We start from the raw sequence: 24,742 nt of genomic DNA on the forward strand, positions 1-24,742 counted from the left end.
TCCCTTTGGTAATTATTCCCCACTTATCCCGAATATAACTAGTAGAACACATTTATTTGCATCTTGTCGCCCTGTCTGCGCCTCAGCTTTCTCACGAGTGAAATGAAATGACTTCCTGTTCTCACAGCTTGGGGTCCCCGGCCAGGCCGCGAGCCAGGAGGGAGGATGCGCAACGAGGTTTCCATGGGAACCGGCGCGCGCTCGGCACCGTAGGCAACCTCTAGGCCACCTCCACCACTCTTCGGGTTGGGAGCTAGCTGACTCAGGGAAGACCCAGTCCTCCAGGATCCTAGACGGCTCCAGGCGGAAGCAGGAGGCGGGCTCTTTGTCCCTCTGTCCCCTCGCCTCTATGGTTCCGCCGAGCTCCCAAAATTCCCCGGGCGGCTGCTCTATTTCTCTAGTCCGCGGAGGAGGGGCCTTCGAAGCCGCACTCCTCGGTCTGAGCGCCACCTGCACATCCAGTGCCGCCGCAGCCCGGGCCCCGCCGCCGCCGCCGCCGCCATGGCGCCCCCCACAGGTACCACCCTGCGTCTCTCCTGGCCCAGGGCCACTGTCCGCGCCGCTCCCGCCGCGGCGCTCCCTCCTGCGGGGGAAGGAGCGGAGCGGCCTCGCGGGCCGGGGATGGGAGCCGGCTGCTGGAACACCGCTCCCTAGACCGCCCCCTCCAGCTCCGGGACCACGAGCCGAAGCCCCCTGTAGTTCTCTGGCTGCAGGGGGCCCCGGTCCCGGAATGTGGGCCCCTCCCCCCTCTACCAAGGGACCCCCCGGCTAGAGCCCCCGGTGGTAGTCCCGGAATATACCCCTCAGACGCCCCCTTCCTGAGGCCTGAGCCAGGACCTCCCCGTAGTCCTAGGTACGGAAAGCTGGAGTCCTGGAGCACAGCTCCTCTGACCACCCCGGAACCCGGGGCGCACAGCCTCTGGTAGTCCGCGTGTGGGGAGCTCCTCCGTTCCCCCTCAGGACCACCAGGGCTGCCCTGGGGCTGCAGGCCGGGACTGCGGTCCGTGACAGAAGGCCTGGATCCTTATCACCCGGGGACAGATCACTCCTCCGGGGACATTTTCCTCCTGTACAAAGTAGGAGAGAGCGGCAGGGGGCTAAGGCCCGGAACACTGGATGTGGAGCCAGGTCCCGGGTTCGGATCCGTCCTTTTTCACTTACTGTCTTTTGATCCTGCCTGCTCCCGAGCCTCCTTAGGCCTAAGTTTGTAGACAGCCGGCCCCCTGGTAATCCCGACTAAACCTAATGCTGTAGACCTGCCGGGCCTCTTGGGACCCTCCTCAGTTACGAAGCTGAGGCAGTATGATCCTGCTGGATCCCCTCGTCTACACCTCCGGTCCCAAAGATCAGTTTTAGAATGGGAGCGGATCGGAGGTGATCTAGTACAATCCTTTCGTCTTACAGAGGAAGAAACAGGTGAAGTGACGCGTGCTGGTGAGTTAGTCACAAATAGTAAGCACTGCGTGTGGAGCTCTGTGCCAAGCGCCTTAGGAAAAGAAGAAAGGCAAAATCACACTTTTCCTTCCTTGTAATTGTATTATAAGACGTGCTAACATATTTATCTGCCCATCTATTGTTTATCTGACATAAATGAAAATAATTGCCAGGGAAGTCACCAGCAGTTTGGGGGGCATGGGGTAATTGAGAAAGAAGTGATAGAATCTGTCCCCAAGTCCTCTGGGTCACCACCTCTTCCCAGGGAGCCCAAGGCTCTGGGTCCTCTCAGAAGGCACCTGGCCTCCTAATCCTGACTACCAGACGTGATTTGGCCTCTGGAAACAGAAGCCTAGATCTTCAGCTCAGTCCCACTTGTTATTCCCTCTCAGAGCCTAGAGGTCTTCCCATTGGCTCCTCTCTCTTTCAGGTGATAGATCCTTTCAGGAAAGGTAGGGTGGCTCATTCTGTTCTGTACCTGAGAGCCTAGGTACCTGTGTCCTCTCCGGAGAAGCAGACAGCCCAATCAACTTTCCCCTTCCAGATGTAGGCCTTGTCCGGGATTGGGAAGCCAGATTGCCCCCAGGAAAGCCTAAGGCTGCTTATTTCACCAGATCTACACTTTCTATTCTATATACTAGAGTATATTTCCTCCTTTTTTTCTTTTTTCTTTTTTTAAAAAATCCCCCCCCCCCACTTGCCCAGGGTCACACAGCTAGGAAGTGTTAAGTGTCTGAGACCAGATTTGAACGCAGGTCCTCCTGAATTCAGGGCTGGTGCTCTATCCACTGCGCCACCTAGCTGCCCCCTAGAGTATATTTCCTTGGTTCACTGGGCTCTCATGTGAGTTTGGGGCTCTGAGCCCTTCCAAACTCCTCCATCTTGCCCCAGTGTTTGAGTGCAAAAGTTGGGGCTTCTCATTCTGTTAGATAACGTCCTTCTCTGCAGAACTGCTGAGCTTGGGCTCAGGAACCAGAAAGACTGGGTACAATGAATAAAAAGATGGAAAAGTCCTTCTTCTAGAGAAACTTAGATTTCAATAGAACTATTAAAATATGTACACAAATGATGATAGAGGTGGTGAAATGTAGAGAAGTCCAGAGTATTAGGAGAAATTTGAGGAAGATGAAATTACTTTTGTTTGAAAAGGTCAGAGAAGAGGTGGTGGCTGGTATGAAAGAATAGGTGATCCATTCCAGGAAAGTGAGCAAAGTAAGAGAATGTGGAAGAACAGGGAGTGGAGAAGTCCAATTTGGCTTACATTTTGCCATGCAAAATAGTGTTGGAAAGTTAGTTGCGGCCATATTGTCAAGGACCTTCAAGGTCCAGAGAAACAATATGTACTTACTTTATACTGTTGTTGTTAAATCATGTCCAACTCTCCATGACCCTAATTGGGGTTTTCTTGGCAAAAATACTGGAATGGTTTACCACTTCCTTCAATAGCTCATTTTACAGAGGAGTAACTGAGGTAAACAGGGTAAAGGGACTTAACTTAGGGTCACATAACTATTAAGTGTCTGAAACTGTATTTGAACACAGGAGAATAAATCTTGCTGATTCTGGGCCTGGCACTCTTATCAACTGTGCCTTCTAGCTGCCCTAATTTTATTCTTTAGACCAGGGGTTCTCAAACTACGGCCCTCGGGCCAGATGTGGCCCCCTGAGGAAGTTTATATAAGTCAGATTGACCCACACCTAACACCCTATACCAAAATAAGGTCAAAATGAATTCATGATTTAGAAATAAAAAGTGATACTATAAGCAAATTAGAACAGAGGATAGTTTACCTCTCAGACCTGTGGAGAAGGAAAGAATTTGTGACCAAAAAATAACTAGAGAACATTATGGAATACAAAATGGGATGCAAAAAGTTTTTGTACAAAGTGCAGTGCAGGCAAGATTAGAAGAGAAGTAGTAAACTGGGGGGGGGGGTGGGGGGGTGTAAAAAGATTATATCCAAGCAGGCATTGGCCTCATTTCTAAAATAAATAGAGAATTGACTCAAATTTATAAGAATATAAGCCATTCTCCAATTGATGAAAAATGGTTAAAGGATAGGAATAGATAATTTTCAGATGAAGAAATTAAAACCATTTCTACTCATATGAAATATGTTCTAAATCACTATTAATCAGAGAAATGCAAATTGAGACAACTCTGAGGTACGCTACATATCTTTTAAAATGGCAGAGATGACAGAAAAAGATAATGATGAATGTTGGAGGGGGAGGTATGTGGGAAAACTGAGACACTAATTTCTTGTCAGTGGAGTTGTGAATTGAACTAACCATTTTGGAAAGCAATATGGAACTATGACCAAAGGGCTTCCAAATTGTGCATACCCTTTGATTCAGCAGTGTCTCTACTGGGCTTATGCCAAAGAGATCATTAAAAAAGGGAAAGAACCCACATGTGTAAAAATATTTGAACAGCTCTTTTTGTAGTGGCAAGAAACTGGAAACTGAGTGGGTGCCCATCAGTTGGAGAATGGCTGAATAAGTTATGGTATGTGAATTATTAAAATATCAGCAGGATGATTTCAGAAAGGGCTGGAGAGATTTACATGAACTGATACAAAGGGAAGTTATTAGAATTAAGAAAACATTGATTACAGCAACAAGATTATGTGATGATCAGTTTTGATAGATGTGGCTCTTTTCAACAGCAGAGTAATTCAGGCCAGTTCCAATGGTCTTGGGATGGAAAGAGCCATCTGCACCCAGAAAGAGAAGTGTGGGGACTAAGTATGGATTCCCACATAGTATTTTCTCTTTTTTGTTGTTTGTTTGCATTTTATTTTCTTTCTCTTTTTTCCCTTTTTGATCTGATTTTTTTCTTGTGCAACATTATAATTGTGGAAATATGTATAGAAGAACTACACATGTTTAACATATATTGGATTACTTGCCGTCTATGGGAGGAGGTGGAAGAAAGGGAGGGAGAAAAAAATTTGCAACATAAGATTTTGCAAGGGTGAATTTTGAAAAGTATCTCTGCATAAGTTTGGAAAATAAAAAGCTTAAAATTTTTTTAAGAATAATAATTTTAAAAAAGAAACAAAATTTGAGCCAAATACAGTGTTGCTACCATTGTATCAAAATGAAATGTATGCTTTTTGTTGTTGTGAAATGACAAAGTAGAAAGAGATGAAAACCATCAGTTGGAGTCACTATTGAGAGTTTGTTTGGGATTATTTGTTACACCAAAACAAAATATATCCCCTCTCATTTTTCCCTCCCTTCCCTCTCTTTTCCCTCCGCCCCTCATTCCCCCCTTTAAGAAGGGGGCAAATAAGAGCAGGAAGCAATTTAATGAATATGGAAATGTCTGGACTTGATATTTGATTAGCTGGAGAGAAAGGTTCTTTGATTCAGTGCACATTTATTTAGTGTCTATGCAGAGCACTGTACTCAGTGCCAGGAAAGATACAAAAAGGAATGATGTCTCTACCCCTATGGGCATTGCAGTCTCAAAGGAATCCAGTAAGAGAAACATAAACAAGTTTAAATAAAAGGAAGAGGACAGAGTGTTATGAGAACATATGAACTACAGGGAAAGAACTTACAGCATATATTGATCAGAGACTGTTAGCTAAAGTAGATCAAGACTATAGGCCTCAATTTCAGCTTCTCCAGAGTCATGTGATTTTAGATAAGGCCTGGACTACATTTCATTGTCCAACATGGCCGAAGAAGCTGTATATCACCTTGTCTACTACACTCCACTGACCAACTAGGGGAACAGTTGACTTATGTGACCAATCACAACATATAGAGGGCGGGATTTTGGAGGTTCTTTGTCTGAAATGTATAAAAACGGTAAGCATTTTCAAGGCTCTGGCCTTATCCTGCTGTGAAATTTGGCTCACAGACCAGGATGGGGTCTGCTTCTTGAGATTCTAATAAATAATTCAGCTTTCTGTGAGTGATCTCTGTAGTAGTCAAATTGGGTAGGTCTTTTTTTGTTCCAAACACTTTGAACTTTGATTAATGTCTTATAAATGTTTGATGGTATTTGAAGCTTCAATCTCTTAGACTATTTTGTACATTGTAGAGGAAGATGATGCAGAAAGAAATATGAAATTTGTTTCTTTCACTTCCAGAAAACCAGTTTGCACTTCACTTTCCCTCCCTGTAGCCTAAAGAAAGATGAGCTTTGGTTTTCTAAGAGGCTTCAAGGTTGGAGCTGGGTGACCTTGTTGGGTGTCAGCAAGCATGAGCTTAGCCATTTCACCAATCCATATGATTGTTTTTGTCGTGCAGGAGATGTCCTGGATAATGTGTCTCCATGTTCTGTGACAAACTGCTTACGGTGGGATTTGACAGCAGGGCAGATTGAAAATCTTACCAATGAACTCATTGAAAAAACCAAGCGTGTATATGATCAAGTGGGATCACAAGAGTTTGAAGATGTATCCTATGAGAGTACTCTCAAGGCGTTGGCTGATGTAGAAGTGGAATACACAGGTAAACTCCAGGCCGTGACCCTGCTGGTGACTGGCTCCTACCCAATGCAAACTAGTTGAGCACAGTTCAAAGATCTAACTCATCAGTTAGCTAAGCGCCAGGAAACTAAAAACAGTTTGAATTACAGACTTACACCTAAGAGCTAACTCAGGTTACAGCTTTGAAATTTGAGTCCTTTTTCACCTCTCTAAGCCTACCTATTTATGATGTGTCAGGGAACTGTTTTCAGTTTCTCTTGCCAAATCTGGACATCTTCTGTTTTTTCTTGGTTTTTTTTTGGTCACCTTCCACCCTTGCCTAATTACTTAATAATATAAATTGGGTAATAAGGGTGTGGAATATCCTATGCTATTAGTTCCCCCACCCATCTGTCTCTCTATCTGTCCCTCCCCTTAAAAAATATTATTGGTATCCTTTGTTTTTAACATCACCTTCACTTCCATTTATATCCTACTTCCCCTTTCCCAGACACTGGCTCTTCTCTTACTCTGCTTATAAATGCTTTTATTTAAGGACTAGTGGTAACCCTTAAATCCAAGGTGGAAAATGTTATGACAACATCTGGCAGCTCTGGTTTGCTATTCTGTTGAATCACATGGTCCCAGGACTGAAAGGGATCATAGAATCTGTTTAATTCAGCCACTACCTAAAATGAGAATTCCCCCAACCAAATAGAAGAGGTGGCATCTTATGCTGGAAAGATGGCTGGACAGGGAATGAGAAGTCTCAGATTCTAATTCCCACCTTTCTATTTTCTATTTGTGTGTCCTTATATATAAAATGAAAGGGTTGAACCAGTGATTTCCCAGCACTAAATTCTAGTAATCTATTGGTCATTTAGCCTTTGTCTGAACCCCTTTTTGCATTCCTTTTTTGAGATACACAAGTTAGCTTACTGTTCCCATCTATGATATTTCTTTGCCTGGGATGCTTCTCCTTTTTACCTACCACTTTTTAGAGGTCCTCCCTTTCTTAAGAGCTTGGCTTAATTGCCAATACCTATGAAAGGCCTTTGTTGGTTTATGTCCTGGAGGTCTCACCACAGTAGTCACATGACCAATCAGTGGACCAGCTCCTTGGGGAGGCTCAAGGTCCAGAGCAGATCTGCTTGTAGTAGGTTGTAGTAGGTTCTTCCTCACTGGGGTTTCATGCCAGTGAAATCACAGGTCTCCCCCTCCTCTAATGTTTAGCATTTTCTTGTTCTGCTGTACTTTGGCTACTGGACTTGACCTTTTTCTCATTTGTAAAAATCGCCATTTAGTAAGACCAGTCCTGTCTGTTTCAGGGCTGTTAGGAAAATCAGGTGAGGCTCTCATATTTATTTTGTGACTCATGGAGGAGGATTTAAAATTGGTGTTTGTTGCTTGATCACTTGCCCAATCTAACCTACTTTTCCCTCCTTGACCTTTTTTCAGTTCAGAGAAACATTCTGGATTTCCCACAGCATGTCTCCCCCTCCAAAGATATCCGAACAGCCAGTACTGAAGCTGACAAAAAGCTCTCTGAGTTTGATGTCGAGATGAGCATGAGGCAGGATGTATACCAGAGAATTGTTTGGCTGCAGGTGAGTACCAGAGGGGGAAGGACTTCTCTTGTAATTTACTGTTGCCTTAGGTTTTATGCCTTCACTTCTCTCCCTCCTAAAACCATCTCACCCTTCTAGAAACAAAGAGCAATTTGTAAGCAAAGTAGATCAATACAACTGTATTGGATTGCATAGAACCTGTATTGGATTGCATAGAACCTGTTGTATATCCAGAGTTGGGAAAGATGGGCTTCAAAGGAGTCATTCAGAACTTAACTGCTTTCTTCTTTTCTTTCTTTCTTTCTCTCCCTTTTTTTTTCCCCCGAGGCAATTGGAATTAAGTGACTTGCTTGCAAGTATTAAGTGTCTGAGGCTAGATTTGAACTCATGTCTGTCTGACTCTAGGGCTGATGCTCTATCCACTGTGCCATTTAAGTGCCCCACTTAACTGCTTCTTAGATTTCTTAATAGCTTATTAGCTTGGTTTTGCTTTCTTCATTGTGCATCTGGAAAGTCCAGGTTTCTCTCAATTATTCATATTTGGTGTAGTTCCTAGTCCATCCCATTCCTAAACCATGATTTTTCTTCAGCCATTCTCCCAGGGAAGAGAACTTTTCATTGGCCTTCCAAGGAAGGTAGAGTTGGTACTCAGACTTACTGAGGTAACATTCCCATTCAGCTAAAAAAAAAAAATTATTCTCAACTTAAACACCAAGTCAAATTGGCATTTCCAGATTCCTGGTAGCATGGGAGAAGAGGATAGTAAACTGGGATGAGAATGAAATATGTACAGCTGGCTATTCCTTTTAATTATATAATAAATTTAACATGTAACTTTAAAAGTTGACCTTGTCTGTAGCTAATTCCTTTTGCTTTCTACTCATTTCTGTGCATTAAAAAAATGCTTCAGTTACCCTTCTCTCTTTTTTTAAATGACATTGCTGTGTCCACTACTCACTATTGATCTATCCCCTTCCAAAAAAAACCTTTGTTACAAACATGCAAAGTCAAGCAAAATAAATTCCCACGTTGGCTATGTCTGAAAACTTATGCCCTATCCTGCCTTTTGAGTCTATTGTCTTTCTGCCATGGGTAATATGGGAGACATGTTTCATCGGTGAGCCTCTGCTAAACTGGTTGATCATTGTATTGTTCAGAGTTCATATGTCATGCAAAGTTCTTTTTCTTTGCAGTATTCTTGTTATTGTATAAGCTGTTCTTCAACAGTTCACTTAAGTCTTCCCAGGTTTCCCTGAACCTGTCCTTTTTGTTATTTTTTACATCATTTGTTCCCCCAGGGAAGAAAACTGTTAACCGGTCCATTCAGAAAGGACAGAGCTGGCATAGGAATTTAATGGAGGAACAGTCCGATTTTCTCTTCAATTTTCCCATCACCACAAAGTGTGTCACAGTAAATGTGTTTGCTCATGGGTGGAAATAGGGAGGAGAAAGTTGTGAACTGACTTAGCAGCAACACAAACTAGCTCCCCAGACTCCAGGATAGGTCAAGGCATTTGTATCATGGGAACAGCTTGTTTGATGAAGCATTCTAGTTGAGGAAGCCAATGGTATGTCTTCTCATCCCCATTCGGCAGCTTGGATTGGGGTTTTCCCTTGGCTCCACGATAACAAAGTTGTGGAGCTGACCTCCAGGTCCATGCCTTCTGATTCTGCCCTTCCCATTTGTCGGCTGTACCACCCATTTGTGCTTTTCAGAATTACTTTCACATTAGCAATTGTAGGCAGCAGTGGTGATGACAAGATGGATGCCATGTCCATTGTTGGTCTCCTCATTCCTTGTCCACATTCTTTACATCCATTATTTTGTTTGATTTCTATAATGGCCCTTTGAGGTAGATACATTTAGGTCCATTTTATGAGGAAACTAAGTCTGACTGGTTTCAGGGAAATGTTGTAGACCTAGTAAATATCTGAGGCAAGATTTGAACTCAGGTCTTCTGATGCCGAGATGAGTGCTTTAGCCACAATACTGGTATGCCTAATGTGGTCTTCATCAACCCGAGAAGAAATCTAAATGTTGAGTAAGGTCAGTGGATGGGAAACGGGCCTTTGACTGCCCTACCTTCCTTTATGAGACTTAATCTGGACAGTTGTCCATTATGGACATTATGGAGAGTAAAGAAATTATTCTTTGACTTGCATTGAGTGTGTGATGTTTCTATTTCTGCTATTGCTTAATAGCTATTCCTGGTGTCCCCATTGTGAGCTGAGCTTCTTCTGGGAAGAGAAGGTGAAAGGCCTAGAACAACACCTCTTTACCCACAGTTGTTAGGGAGGAGGAAGGGTCCTAAAGGAGACTGAAGTAAGGTTTTAGGGGAGAGAGAAGTTTTAGAGTAAAAGAAGAGAAGACTTGAGGTGTATGCAAATAGAAGAGATTTACCCAGAAGAGGACAGGAAAAGGGTGCCTGAAGAATCAGAACTTAAAAACAGGTTTGATATTTTCCCTCTTGTTAAAGGAGAAGGATCTGGCTATTTTGAAAAGGAAAAAGTTTCTGGTCTTCCCAAGAATGATGTAGTAGAGCTCCAGAGAAGAGGAGATCCATTAGGCAGAGCTAGAGTTGTTAGTTATTCCCTGCTTAGATGTATTAAGGCAGGAAAGATTTACACAAACTGATGTTGAGCGAAACAAGCAGAACCATGAATACAGTGTACATAGTAACAGCAAGATTGTGTGATGATAAACTATGAAAGACTTGGTTCTTCTCAGTGGTTCAGTGATCCAAAGCAATCCCAATAGACTCTGGACAGAAAATGGCATTTGCATCTAGAGAAAGAGATTGAATGGAGTTGGAAGAAACTTGGGAAGACTTATATGAATTGAAGAACAGATTATGGAATAACAACCATATAAATCAACACATGCTAGATTCACTTCTTTTCTTTTCTTTTTTTTTTCTTTTTTCTTTTTCTTTTTTTTTTTTTTTTTTTTATCCTTCCCATGGTTTTTCCCTTTTGCTCAGATTTTTCTCTCCCAACATGATTTATAAAGCCATGTGCACCAACATAAATAAATAAATAGCTACAGGGGAAAAAAAAAAAAAGTATTGAGGCAGGTTTTTGCCAGCCTGACCACAAAGGAAGTCTATGATAATATTGCAGGGTGTATTCAAAGCACAACAGTGAACAGTTCTTACTAAGTGCTAAGTTGGTGCTTAACAATTCTCCAGCTCAGAGTTCACACCTTTAGTTCAAATCTTTAAGGAAGTCTATACCTTTGAAGGAATACTTTAAAGGAGCTTGCTTATTGGTCAGTAAGAAATACCCACAAGCCCATTCTCTGGGAGAATATAAGGAGCCACCAAGGCTGCCTCCAGGGACATTGAGTTTGGACGGCAGTCTGGAAGGAGAGAGTCTAGATTGGGATAAGAATAAGACTTCCCGGGAGAACTTCAGGGAAGCTCCAGGAGATTCAGAGCCAGGATTCAGGAAGAAGAGGATTTGAGATTCTACCTTTGCTCTGGCTGGAGGCTCCAGAAGCTTCCCCAGAAACCTGCTCACAGAGGAAAAGATTTTACAGAAAAGAAATCTCCTCCCAGAGAAGGATTATAATTGAGAGACAACAGGACTTCTCAGTACTTAAAACAGATTGCTCTCACTTCTGGTGATTTACATGGTCACAAATGACTTCCAGAAGAAATCTAACTAGATTGCCAATGCCCGTGAAATATTTAGGCAAGAAACTTGCATAAGGATGCAAGATATGTTTTCTTTACTTTTACCTTTTGAACACAAGGGATGGCAATGAAAAAAATTAATTTGGAAAGTGAATTGTTCATTAAGAAAGTGGCAGCTGAGAATGTGATTTGGCTTTTTGGATCATGGCTTACAATATAGAATTAGATGAGAATGTATTTTGCCAGTTCTCAAAAGAAAAATTGCAAACTATTACTAGTCTTATATATTTATATAGTCTTGGAATACTCCAAATCACTAACAAGGAAAATTCAAGTCAAAACAATCCTAAGCTTGATTTCAAGCCAAAAATACTGATAAAGATAACCAAAGATGAGCATATTTATGGTTACAATGTCAATACCATTTAACCTTCATTCCATTTCATTAATCTTTTATTTCATTGATAGGTCTACTTCCCAAGGATGTCATTGCTTTAAAAAAAAAAAAGCGGGGGGGGGGGGCTTCATATCCACTGATTTTTGTGTGGCAAATCACTAGAAAAAAGTTGGTGTCTATCAACTTGGGAAAAGTTAACCAATTATGAATGTATTGGCATATTACTGAGTTGTAAAAATTATTATGACAAATTTAGAGAAGTATAGAATGACTTATGTGAAGGGATGCTAAGTGAGGGGAGCAAAGTCAAGAAAACTATATATAGTGACGATAGCAACTAATCAGTTGAAAATTAATGTTTCAGAATTACAAAGAACAAGTCTGGCCCCAGACAAAAGAGATGCCTTTTTGTTGCATCTCTAGAGCCTTTTCAAAATGGAACCAGTCCTCTCAGGACTTAAAATGCATAGCACTTACTTCTGGTGATTATATTAAAGACCTTTGTCCTTGTCTACCTCTTCCCTCCATTTTTTTGTTTATGGGTATGGAGCATTACATTTATTGTCAGATTTGGGGGGAATGTATTGATTAGTTGATTTTTTTTTCTTTAAAAAAAAAATTGTTGGGGCAGCTAGATGGTACAGTGGATAAAATACTGGTCCTGAAGTGAGCAGCTCCTGAGTTCAAATCCAGCCTCAGACACTTAGCACTTACTAGCTATATGATTTTGCAAGTCACTTAACACCAATTGCCTCACCCCCGCCCCCCCCCCCCAAAAAAATTTTTTTTTTCCTTGGTTATAAAGAATGGCTTTCTGGAAGGTGTTGAAAGAGAGGGATACAAAAGAAGAAATGGTAAATGAAAAAATGAAACAAAATATATTAATAAAATTTCACTTTAAGAAAACAATGTTAGATTTGTTGCAAATCTAATAAAAAAAAACTTTAAACAAAAATATGTCTGTCTTCCAAGTTAGATATTGTAGAAACTACAAAGAAGGTCAAAGAAGTAGCATTTGGTATATCTACAAGTGCCCAAGGAAAGTAATATGGTAGTATGACACATACATCTATATAGATGTCCAAAAAGAAATCAGGCTAGGTTATGCTGAGAGGGGCCAAGTTTGATTTCCTGGTTATCACCAAGATTTGGTGTGACTGAATTATAGCTCTGGATAGGTATACTTTATTAAAAAGAAATAGAACAGATAAGATGGTAGGAATATTATATATTAAAAGGGTACGCTTATAGGAAAAAATCTAGGAACCATTGAGGAAGAGAATTTTGGAAAGTGTTTGAGTAAGTAATTTTATTCTTTGGAGTATACTACAGATTATCTGGACAGAAGGAGGAAGTAGATGAGGAAATTGGGAAATAGCTAACAAGTTTAGCATAGAAGTATGATATAGCAGTGCTAGAGGATATAAGTTATCAAGACACATGCTGAAGTTCTCTGCCAAAAGTAAAGCACCTACTAATTGCTTAACTGCTGTAGTCATAATTCATCTTTTAAAAGACAGATGAACTAAAAGGGGGAATTCTGGGTTTGATTATCATAAATGATGGACCTGGTTTGGGTTGGGAGAACGATGGAACCCTTCTAGCTCCTAATTGACCTAGAGTTTGTGATAGAATAGAAGAAGTCTGGGTATAGTTTGAAATGCATCCTAGATTTTAGGAGAGCAGATTTCAAAGAATTTGGGTAAAAGATTGGTAAAATCCCATGGATTAAAATGCTTTAAGAGAAAGCCATCCTGGAAGGAAAGGAAATACACAAAAATGAAAATTTGAAGCTACAGAGGAATATAATTCCAGTGAGAAGACAAATAGGATTTATCAGAAAAGACCAATGTCTATGCACAAGAGAACTCACCAGTGGAGATAGAGTCAAAGCTTAGTAATTGAACATGGTAGAGTCACAGAAAGAGGAATGATAAGGAAAGCAAAAAATATTCCTTTTATTTTGCTATTTTGGAAGACAAAGGAGGCTTAAAGGGGAGAGGAAAGCTTTATTTTTGTTTGGTGGGACGGTGATAGCTGACAATTAGACGGGAGTTTTTACCCAGGCTATGTTACTTGATAAAAAGAGAGCACCTTAATGCCATTAATGAATTCAAATTGTAAATTATGCCCTTGGGTACTAAAAGAACTGGAAGCTATGAGAGCTGAGCTCTCAGTGATGCTTGAAAAATCACTAAAGATGGGGAGTGTTATATACCTGTAAGGGAGACTGAGGCTCATGGAGTATTCAAACCAAGTTCTCATTTGCAGTAAGTCTAAAGCTGATAGTCTTCTCGAAGTCTGGCACCAATATGATAAACTTCTGAGAGTAGGGGGACACCAGGCTCCCTAAAGAAGGGGAGACCTCGCTTAGACCACCTAAGGAAAGGTGAACTAGCTCACTTTGGAAACAACAGATCCAAACTTTAATGCTGAGCAACAATAGCATTCAGCTTGCCCCTGAATGGCAGTTCCAGGTTGGGTGAGATAAAGAAACCCAATCTCAAGGGCCTTGGAGTGGGAGGAGAAAAGATCATCATGGAATAAAACACCACAGGATTGGAGAAGAGCAATTTTATTCCTTATTTTCATGAAGAGGAATGAAAACAGAGTCTCCATACATTAGGTTCTTAGTTTGACTTTGATGCCTGTGAAGATTCTAGAACAATTATTAAAAATATGGTTGGCAAGTCTATAGTAATAAAAGAGAGGCAACATGACTTTATCAAGAATAGGTTATACCAGACTAATCTCATTTCCTTTTTTGATTGATAGATGAGAATGCTGTGAATATAATTTACCTGGATTTCAGCAAAGCTGTTTATTTTCCCTTTTTTTTTTCCCCAGCAGACTTTTAATAAAAGCATCTCCTGCCATATGGTGAAAATGGAGAGAGATGGATTAAACAGGCATATAATTAAATGGATTAAACAGGGATATAATTAGATGGATTCAAAACTTTTTGGATGACTAAAGTCTAAAAATAATTATCTGGAGGGTGGGAGATCTTTGGGAGTGTCTTAGGGATCTGTGCTTGGCCCTGTGCTGCTTAATTTTATCAGTGATTTGAATTAAAAACAGAGGTTGTTTGAATTGTGGGCAACACACAGATGAGATAAATGACTAACAAAGCAGGTGACAGAATCAGGATCCAAGAGGATCTTGGTATCTAATGCATCAGGCTGGGACTAATAAGAGGAAATTCAAGTGGAATAAATGTTAAGTCTTGAGCTTACATAAAGAAAATCAGCTTTACAAGTATAACATGGGAAAAATATGGATAGGCAGTTCTAAGAATCAGGAATGCCATGGGGGAACCAAAAAACACAATTCCTTTTTGGACTTCATTAAGAAAGTTCTTTTAAGAGATACAATGGTGATAGTCTCACTGTACTCAGCTATTGTCAGACCTCATCAAAAATATTGTGTTCCATTTTGGGGCATCATGGTTTAAGAGGGACATTGATTAGATGGAAAGTGTCATGAGAATGACAAACTGGATGAATAAGTTCATACCACATGAGGATTGGTTGAATGAACTAGAGAGAAGAAGTCTCAGGGAAACATGATAACTGATCCCTGATATTTGAAGGGTTGTTATGTGGGGTAAGGGTTAGTATTGTTCTCTTGGCCTTAGGGAGCAGAACTAGGAACAAATGGGAGAAGTTGCAGAGAGCCAAATTTCATTTTGATTTTGGAGAAAACAGCTGTTTAAAAGATGGATCATTGAGCAGGGTCTTGGCAGTCATTTATCGAGAGTAAGATTTCCTTTTGTCTAAGCATTAAACTAAAAGCTTTTACCTAGCTGCTGAGGTCCACTTCATCTGTTCTGTGATTTTAGCCATAATGTTTTAGAAGCATCCTAAGAAGTGAGAACACTGGAGTCGCTGTCTAAGGACTGGATGAAAGAACTAAAGATATTTAACCTATAGAAGAGAAACCTGGGGGACCCCTGATTGCTGTATTCTGACATGCAATGTCATGGGCAATAAACTTGTTCGGCTTATCCTCAGGACTTAGGATCTTATAGGATAGAATTTATAGAAAAGCAAATTTCAGCCAAGCATAAGAGAAAATGTAACTATTATACCTGTTCCCACATGGAATAAGCAGCCCTGAGGAGACAGTGAGTTTCTTGCCACTGAACTGGAAGTCATTTCCCCTCTGAGGCTTATTTTCCTCCTCTGTAAAATAGTTAGACTCAGTGAGACTCTGAGATCCCTCTGAGCTCTCATGTTTTATAATTTTGAAATAGTGTCCTTTGAAGTGATCTTTAAATGTGTTTTTCTCATTTTCCTAGGAGAAAGTTTCAGTAGACTCATTGAGGCCAGAAGCCAAGAGATACCTGGATAGGTTAGTTAAGCTGGGGAAGCGGAATGGACTGCACCTCCCGGAAGAAACTCAAGAAGTAAGAACTCTCAATGTGTGTTCATACAGGTACAAGCTGTGGCCAAATTGAAATTAAGTCATATTATTGGGATAGTCTTGTGAGGAATCCATGAGGTTCAATGACATGGGCTTCCTCCCTCTCTTCTTACTATGCACATAAATTGGTAGCCCTTTGCAGTCTTATGCATTAATGTTTTGTGACTGGATGTCTTGGTGGTGACCATCCTAATGTCTCAAGAGGCCCTTCTCATGGGAAACCTTTTCTCTTCTCTACCAATTATTCCCTTTGTCATTTTGGGCAAATGTCTTCCTCGTTTGAAACCTCAAGTGATCTCAAAAGGTCTCTTTCAGCTTTAGAGGCACTGTTTTATCTGAGAAATAGCTGGGGGTTTGACAGTCTCCCTTTTTTCCACTTTTAAGAAACATGCCAAAGTAAGGAAACTGAATAAAAAAAGTTAATGTATTCATCCACATCAACATTTTCCTTACATTTGTTTATTTTCATTGAAGGGGTGGTGTGGAATGTCAGAATAAAATCTATGAGTTGGGAAGTAGCGCTTTGAGCATGGCCATTGAGACCATTGAGTATAGCCTGTATTTCATCTACAACATGCCCATCTATAACAACCGATCATTCAATCTTTGCTTAAAGACTTCTAGGAAAGGAAAACCCTTTGTTTTTGCTATTTAGGGGGAAAATGTTTTATTGATGTTTTTAAAAAAGAGCACTGGAACTTCCCAGTAACCCTCACAGAATCCTCTGTTCTGACAATTAGGCAACAGAAGAGAAGAGCCCTCTGAAGTTAAGAATGGTCATTGCATTCATCTGTATTCCTAGGTGTTTTGTTGTTTATCTTTACATTACTGTGCCTACTTTATTCTGTATAGTTTCATTCAGATCTTTCCAAGTCTCTCTGAAGTAACAATATTCTGTATATTTATATTCTGCAGTTTATCTAGCCATTCTCAGTTCTATGGCTTTGTTTTCAGTTCTCTTGAGTTGTAAAATATGTTGCAATAAACGTTTTTGGAAACCCATTATGTTTCAAGAAAGCCCATCTCATGTTATGAATTGTCAGGAAAATTTCCCTGAAATCCTCTAAGTCTGCTTTTTTGTTAATTCTTCCCATTGTACCTGGTTCTCCCCTGTGAGGACAAATGGAAATCCTCTAATCTTTCTTAGTCAAGGCAACCCTTTCTTTAACTATCATGTTCCTCCAAGTCTTTTTTTTTTTCTTCAGATGAAATGTCCCCAGTTCCTTCTGTTAATCCTCATGAGGCAAGATTTTGAAAGTTCTTTACTATCCTGCTTGCCTTTCTTGGAATTTCTTCAACTCAATATCCTTCCTAAATATGGAGTCCGGAATTGAACATAGAGATAAACCAATCAGAGTCGAATATCCTGGCACTATCAACTCCTTGGTTTTAGACAGTTTGCTTTACTTTTTTTTTTCCCCTTCCCAGTGGCTTCATTAGCTTTTTTTTTTTTTTTTTTTTTTGACTGCTGGAGCACACCCTTGACTCACTCTGAGCTTGTGGGTTACTATGACACAGGTTTTTTTCAGATGAGCTTCTCTGTAGATGTGGGGTCTAGATATCTTATGGCATTTATTTAATCAAGTATAAGACTATATACTTATGCCCATTAAATGTGATAGTTTTATAGAGCTTTGCATAATTGCTGAAGACCAACACTCAAGACAGGAAGTCCTAAATTTAAGTTCTTTTTTCTGATACTGGCTCTGTCTCCCCAGGCAAATTACTTAATATTTCACTGTACCAGGTAACTTTTACAACTCCAGATTGCAGAGAAGGTGCTGTTCTGCCCTGTCAGAAAGAATTTCCATACCCAGGAGTTCCTCATATCAACAAAATCACAAGCCCAGGCCCCTCATTCCTATATTTTATCTTAGATTCAATGAAATAATGTAACTATTCAAACTCCTTAGAATTCTGTATTCTGCTGTACAATGAGGTAACTGACTTTCCAGCTTTCTGTCACTTGTGGATTTAATAAATATACCTGATGAACCTACAACCCCCATCCTTAGTGAAAATTCAGTAAAAAACATACAATGCCCTGAGGCCCCCCCTTGAAGCCATATTCCAGCTTAACATTGAGCCATTAGTCCATTCATCTCATTCTTAAGTCCTATCATCTGTCTCATATCATTTTATCTCATTTGTAGGGAGAGCATGAGATTTTATTGAATGCCTTATTTACTAGAATCTAGGTGAATTGTATCCATAAAATGTCTAATAACCCTGACATAAAAAGGAAGAGAGGTTGGTTTGAGATGACCTGTTCTTATTAAAGCCTTCCTGGTTCTTTCTTTTCTTAGATGTTCATTAATTATCCTTTTAGAAGAACTTTCAGAATTTTCCTAATAATTAGTTGGTAGTTTACAAGATTTTTTTTTTTTTTTAAAGAACTGGGACATTTGTTCTTCTCTTATGTTGTCTTCTCCTCTTTTTCATCTTTCAGAGATGGCTCCCCAACAGGGACTTGCCCATCATTGAACCTCCTGACTTTTTCAGGTCCCTGCTAAGGGCATAGTTCATCACTTGAACTTGAGCTCATCAAAAGCAGCATGAAGTGTTCTTTCTTTCTTTCTTCTTACTTATCTTTAATATCGGTTCTCTATTAGCATTTTTTCAATCTGACCTTTGCAGTACCAAGGTAATTCTTCTCAGGAGACAAAACAAACAAAATAAAACTGGATTAGTTCTGCCTTTTTCCCATTGTCACCATCACTTCATCCATCCTAAGCCTTGAATGTATTCCTCCTTTGACCTTTCTCTTTTTTTCAATGTAATTTTAAAAAGCTTTTTTTTTTTTTTTTTTTTTTTTTTTAACCCTTAAGTTTCTTAAGCAGTTATGCTCAATCTTAAATTTGGGCTTCCTGACTCTGTTCTCCTAAGACCAAGGGCAGAAACTATCTTTCTTTTGTATTTCTGTTTGCAGTTAATGGTCAATATGAAGGCACTTATAAGTACTTAGTTGATCTTTTACTTTTCATTTTCTATATCTGTCTTTAAAATCTTGTTTGGCTAATGTTTATCCACATAGATCTCTTTAGACAAACTACTCCTTTTCCTTCTTATTAGAATTGAGAACTGAGCAGTGCCTTGTATGTAGTAGATTCTTGATAAATGATTTTTTAACTTAAGTTTATTTTTAAAAGCTGAATAAGAAAAAAGAAATATAAAGTAAAAACAAAACAAAAGAGAACATTGTCATATGCCTAATAGAATATCAGGGAAGATTCAAAATATATAACAACAAATTACCAATTCGAGAAAATAATATGTATTAGTAGAAGAAATTATATTCATGAGTGTCTTTCTTTTCTTGTAAATTGTTCTTTTGTTCTCCGTTGCATACCTTTTTTTACTTGATTCTTTTTTACCCTTTCATCCCCTCCTTACAACCAAACAAGTAATAGTTAAGAAAAGATATATTTATGTATAGATACACATACACTCCCCCTCACATATACACACATATATCTTTCTTATCTCTGCTGACTCTTTGCTTTAGATAATTGTTTATTGAATTTCTGTTTTTTTGCTTTCAGAGTCTCATTCTTGAGAACTTCCATTTCTTAGAACCTATTGCTCTCTGCTCTCTCGAATTGTAGAATGTACAACAAACTGTTGAGTTTCTCTTCTCCCAAACCCTACAAGATGCCCATTTTTTCCATTCCAGCAGCCAGCTTATCCTTGTTGGTGAGAAAGTAGATATTTTGTTTCTTAGTTCTTCTACTCTCTGTAGAATGAAATTTTTAGGGCAAATTAGTGAATTATTACCTATTCTGTTTTGATTTGAAGAGAACTCCAAATGTTATCTGGGTATTTGAACTCTACCAACATTGCTTTCTTATACCTCCATGATAGGCTTCTGATCTCTTTCCCACACTCTGCATTTTGTTACCTGAGTATTCATTATTTAAAATATGAATTTAATTTTTGTGTTTTATGTACCAGCCTGGTTTCCCATTTTATATATATATATATATATATATATATATATATATATATATATATGTTATTTAGTGTGCCTTTCCAGAGCCATAATTTCATGCTTAAGTGTCATCCTATAAAGTTTGTCATATTTATGAGGTGAAATTTCTTCTCTTGTTTGAGGACCTTTAGTTCTATCCTGCTAGTTATTTGTACTTTATACATCTGTGAATAGCTGAGGATTTTATTATTGGCTCTTTTTTTTTTTTTTAAAGCATTTTATAGCTATGAATTGTTGGACATCTTTTTTACTCTTCTAATTACTCCCTGTGGTATCTAGCTTAGTGAACATACCAAAGCAGTTTTTTTGCCCTTAGAATCAGATTTTTATTGATATTTTCACCTAAATTTTACCGCATCTCCCTCCTAAAAAGCTATTCTTTATATTAGATTGTTTTTTTTTTTTTTTGGTTTTTTTACTGAGGTTTAAGTGACTTGCCCAGGATTACACAGCCAGAAAGTGTTAAGTGTCTGAGGCCAGATTTGAACTCAAGTCCTCCTGACTTCAGGGCTGATGCACTATCTATTACACCAACTAGCTGCCCCCCCCTTTTTTTTTAAGGAAAAAAAAAGAGGAAGAAGAGAAAAAAATAAGCAAAATCAGTATTTCAGGCAAAAAAAATCTGACAAGTATAATGTTGCACATCTTTGGACTTTCCCATTCCTACTTCTGCAAAGGCAGGGATGGAGGTGTTTTCCTCATATCTTCTTGTATGAAAATTTTATAACAACTTTAATAACCCTTTTAATTAGATTTATGAGTCACCAGGAAAATTACTTGTTAATAGCCCTTGTTAGGCGAACTCCATTCCTGGCTAGGAGCCTTCCATTGTTTTATGCTGTTCTGTTTTTAATTGTGTTTTAGAAAATCCCAGTCCTGTTCTCAGATACTGCCTGCCTGATCAGCTTTTCATTTTCAGATCTGCCATTTCTTTTTGAAGCCATTGTCTTTGATGGGCAGCAGTGATGGAAGTGGCACCTTCAGCCCCATGATTTCCCACACACTGTGTGGTCCAGCCTAACCGCTTTCCCTCAGGTCCAGTTTTAATCCTGCACAAGCTATCTCCCCTGTCTGGAGATGCTCTTCTTTCTCTTCTCCCCCTCTTGTCTGGTCTCAATATCTGATCAAGGTCATTTCCTACTCAAAACATTTCCTGACTTGTCAGCCCCAAACACATACTCATCCCCTCAGGCTAGTTCCCTTATGTCTGCTTTATGTATATTTTGTATCTCATATTTGCCTCACTGGTGCCAGATACATTGTGTTAAGAGCCCTGACTGCTCCCTGCTGAGGATACAAAGAAGCCCAAAGAGACCCTTTTATTTAAATGGAGGTAGCAGCATGTGCATAGTGGATACAAAGTAGACATGGAAGGTAACCTGAGAGACAAAGGACTGGGCTGGGCCTTTTGCACAAAGTAGCCTTGGACTTGAGTTTTTGAGGAAACCAGGATTCTAAGAGGTCAAGGTAAAGAAAAACATTCTGGGTCTGGAGGACATATATTGCAAAGGTTTGGAGAAGGGAGATAGGTTGTAAATGGGTGAGGTATACCAAGTAGTAGCCTTAATAGATGATACTTGTTATTGGATGTTTAGTCCTGTGTTCTTGCAAGCAGTTGCTCCAGTCCGCCCACACACATTTCTGGCTAAGTTGTGCTATGTTTTTAAATGACATTACTTTATAGAGTTCCCTTATTGTATGTTCTTATTTTCACTCTTTCGATCTTGCTCTCACTAACACACACACATTTCCCTCCCCTTTTGTTTCCTTTGTCTTTCTTCTTGCTAGTGCTAACTGTGAGACCACCAGGGCCACCTAGGGGCCTCAAAAGTTAGTGTATACTTTTCTCCATGGATCTTTTCTTTCTGACCCCTGACTTACTTTCTTTCTTTTCCCTTTAGAAAATAAAAAACATTAAAAAGAAGCTGAGTCTCCTTTGCATCGACTTCAACAAGAACCTGAATGAGGACACTACCTTCTTGCCATTCACCCGAGAGGAGCTAGGTAAAGGATCCCATGGCAGTATTTGCTGGATAGGGGGAGAGGAGGGAGGAAAAATGGAAGGGCAGGAGGAATGTTTCACAATTTGCATTAGAACTCCTATACATGGGGGTAGGAGTGGAGAGGATTCTTTTTTTTTTTTTTTTTTTTTTTCCTGAGGCTGGGATTAAGTGACTTGCCCAGGGTCACACAGCTAGGAAGTGTTAAGTGTCTGAGACCAGATTTGAACTCGGGTCCTCCTGAATTCAAGGCTGGTGCTCTTTCCACTGCGCCACCTAGCTGCCCCAGTGGGGAGGATTCTAAATGAGAACACCACAAAGAAACCTTGAAGGGCCTTACCTTCCTGCTTTCTATTTCTATTTGGGGTGCAGGCTAGAATTTGTGTGTGATCAACTGGGGATGTTGACAGAATTTTAAATGTGGTCTGAACAGGACCAGTCTCTAACCTGGGAATAGCTGGAAACAAAGACAAAGCAAACTAGAGACAGGTGTGTTAGGAATCAAGAAGCAGTTTAATTAATTTCAGAGTGACAAAGCAGTCTGGAGACCTTTGAAGTTCTCTTGAGGAGAGCTCCACATGCTGGAATGAAGGCACAGTTTATAAATATAAATCACCACTGGGAAAAAAGGAGGAAGATAGATTATAACACAATCATTTCCAGGGCCTGAGTGGTTTCCCACAACAAATCCATGAGTGCAGGACAGTACAGGTGTTCTCGTGTCCTATGGGAATAGTTTTCAAATTGATTGTTTCAAGTCTTGTGGATTTTTCCTGTATAGAAAACAGGACCAGAATTCTATGTTGGGAACAGGTTCTACAGTCTTTGATTCACTTCATTTAATGCACACAAAGGATTGTAGGATTGTGAGAATCTTGTCATTAATGTGCCACAATTTACTTAGTTATTCTGTATTTAGTGAACAGCTACTTTTGAAAAACAAATTTTTACCTTTTATTTTTTATATCACTGTAGTTTTCCTCAGTACTTCTTCCTTCCCAGACAACCATCTCATATAACAAATAATACATTTTCCTCCATGTTAGTCATGTTATTGAAAAAAAAAAAAAAATCCAACAAGAAAAATAAAGAAAAGTAGGCTTCAATCTGCATTCAGATTTAATTCTATTTCTGGATAGTATTTTTCATCATAAATCCTTCAGAATTATCTTGGATTATTTTATAACTGAGAATAGTTGTGTTTTTTTTTTGTTTGTTTGTTTTTTCCTGAGGCTGGGGTTAATGACTTGCCCAGGGTCACACAGCTAGGAAGTGTTAAGTGTCTGAGACCATATTTGAACTTGGGTCCTCCTGAATTCAGGGCTGGTGCTCTATCCACTGCACCACCTAGCTGCCCCCTGAGAATAGTTTGTAACTGAGGATTTAATAACTGAGAATAATATTTGATCATCATACATTATTGCTAGTACTATATACAATGTTCTCCTGGTTCTACTCATTTCATTTTTTGCAGCAGTTCATATAAGTCTTCCTAGACATTTTGCTTGCCAATAAGTAATAATTTTTAAAGTTAGGGGAAAAAAAAAAGAAAGGGGACACTAGTTGGTGCATAGATAGAGCACCATCCCTAAGTCGTCATGAGGACCTGAGTTCAAATCTGGCCTCAGACACTTAATACTTCTTATCTGTGTGGCCCTGGGCAAGTCACTTACTCCCAATTACCTCAGGGAAAAAAAAAAAAAAGGAAAGAAGAAGAAGGAAAAAAAAAAATAAGCAAAAGGCAATCAGTACAATTGAAAAATCTGGAAACGTGTGCCATGTGCAGTACTTGTGGACTTCCCATCTTTTCAAAGAGCTGGGGAAGAAGCTTCTCCGTTCTCTTCATTTGAGTTCTGTTTGAGCTTTATAATTTTGCCACATTCATTTCTGATTTTTTTTAATGTAACCGTTCTTTCCATGTCCATTTTTATAGTTACTATGTAGATTGTTTTCTTGACTCTGCTGCCCTTGCTCTGCATCAGTTCATAGGGATCTCCATATTTCTCTATGCATCACATCATTTCCTACAGCATAGTAATGATCCACAATGGTTGTGCTAATTCACAACTCCAGTGCATTAGTTCACTCTCTTCCCACAAGTCCAACACTGACTATCCTATATTTTGTCATTTTTGTCATTTTTTTGTGTTTTTCTTAATGATCTTTTGAGATCAGTAAATAAAGCTTTTGAGAACAGTCTCCATATCCTTAGAACCTGGTTGGTGGATATAGGCTTGGCACTGTATAGATATACAAAGACAAAAAAATCCAAACTAACAACCCACAGTGCTTGCCCTCAAGGCTCTTGCATTCTAACAGTTATCCTATACACTTAGGAGTGGATAGTATATAAAGTCATTGTGTTATTTATTACTGAGGGAGTTCCCAGAGGGCTCTTGGGACCCCTGAGCTGAGTTGCAAAAGATTTGGGATTTTTAGGGGGAAAGAGGAAAAATAAGAATAATCTCTTGGATTAGGGAACAGCCTGGGCAAAGGCATTGTTAAGAAAGAAGATAGATGTGAGATAAGCAAGTTTATCAGGATATTTAAATAATAGAGTACTTGAAGAGGAGCAATTTGGCATAAATTTGGAAGGATGAAAAGATCGTTTAGAGGCAGATTGTGAAGGACTTTAAATGTCAAACATAGAAGTCTGTGTTTGATTCCAAAGGCAACCGGGAGCTCTCAGAACTTCTTGAGCAAGGGAGTGTCATTATTAAACCTTTTTTAGTCATAAAACTTTAGCAGCTGTGTGGCTTATGGATTTGTTGAGAGGAAAAGATTAGAGTCAGGGAAACCCAATTAGGAGGCTAGTATTAGAGTGGTGATAGTGGGCTAGGATCAATGGGATTTGGCAGGTGTTTGGAT

General features: G+C 39.6%; 1 protein-coding gene across 1 annotated transcript in view; it reads left to right on the plus strand.

Moving 5' to 3' along the window:
* Positions 1-272: 272 nt before the first annotated feature.
* THOP1 (thimet oligopeptidase 1) overlaps positions 273-24,742 on the plus strand; it is a 45,266-nt gene continuing 20,796 nt past the window's right edge. Inside the window, exons 1-5 of the mRNA XM_074304480.1 lie at positions 273-517; positions 5,701-5,904; positions 7,320-7,468; positions 15,762-15,869; positions 21,776-21,878. Of these exons, the coding sequence (XP_074160581.1) occupies positions 502-517; positions 5,701-5,904; positions 7,320-7,468; positions 15,762-15,869; positions 21,776-21,878 (580 nt within the window). The 5' untranslated portion in view covers positions 273-501. The remainder of the gene's footprint in view (positions 518-5,700; positions 5,905-7,319; positions 7,469-15,761; positions 15,870-21,775; positions 21,879-24,742) is intronic.

The sequence above is a fragment of the Sminthopsis crassicaudata genome, chromosome 1 (assembly GCF_048593235.1).
Source record: "Sminthopsis crassicaudata isolate SCR6 chromosome 1, ASM4859323v1, whole genome shotgun sequence".
NCBI lineage: Eukaryota > Metazoa > Chordata > Mammalia > Dasyuromorphia > Dasyuridae > Sminthopsis > Sminthopsis crassicaudata.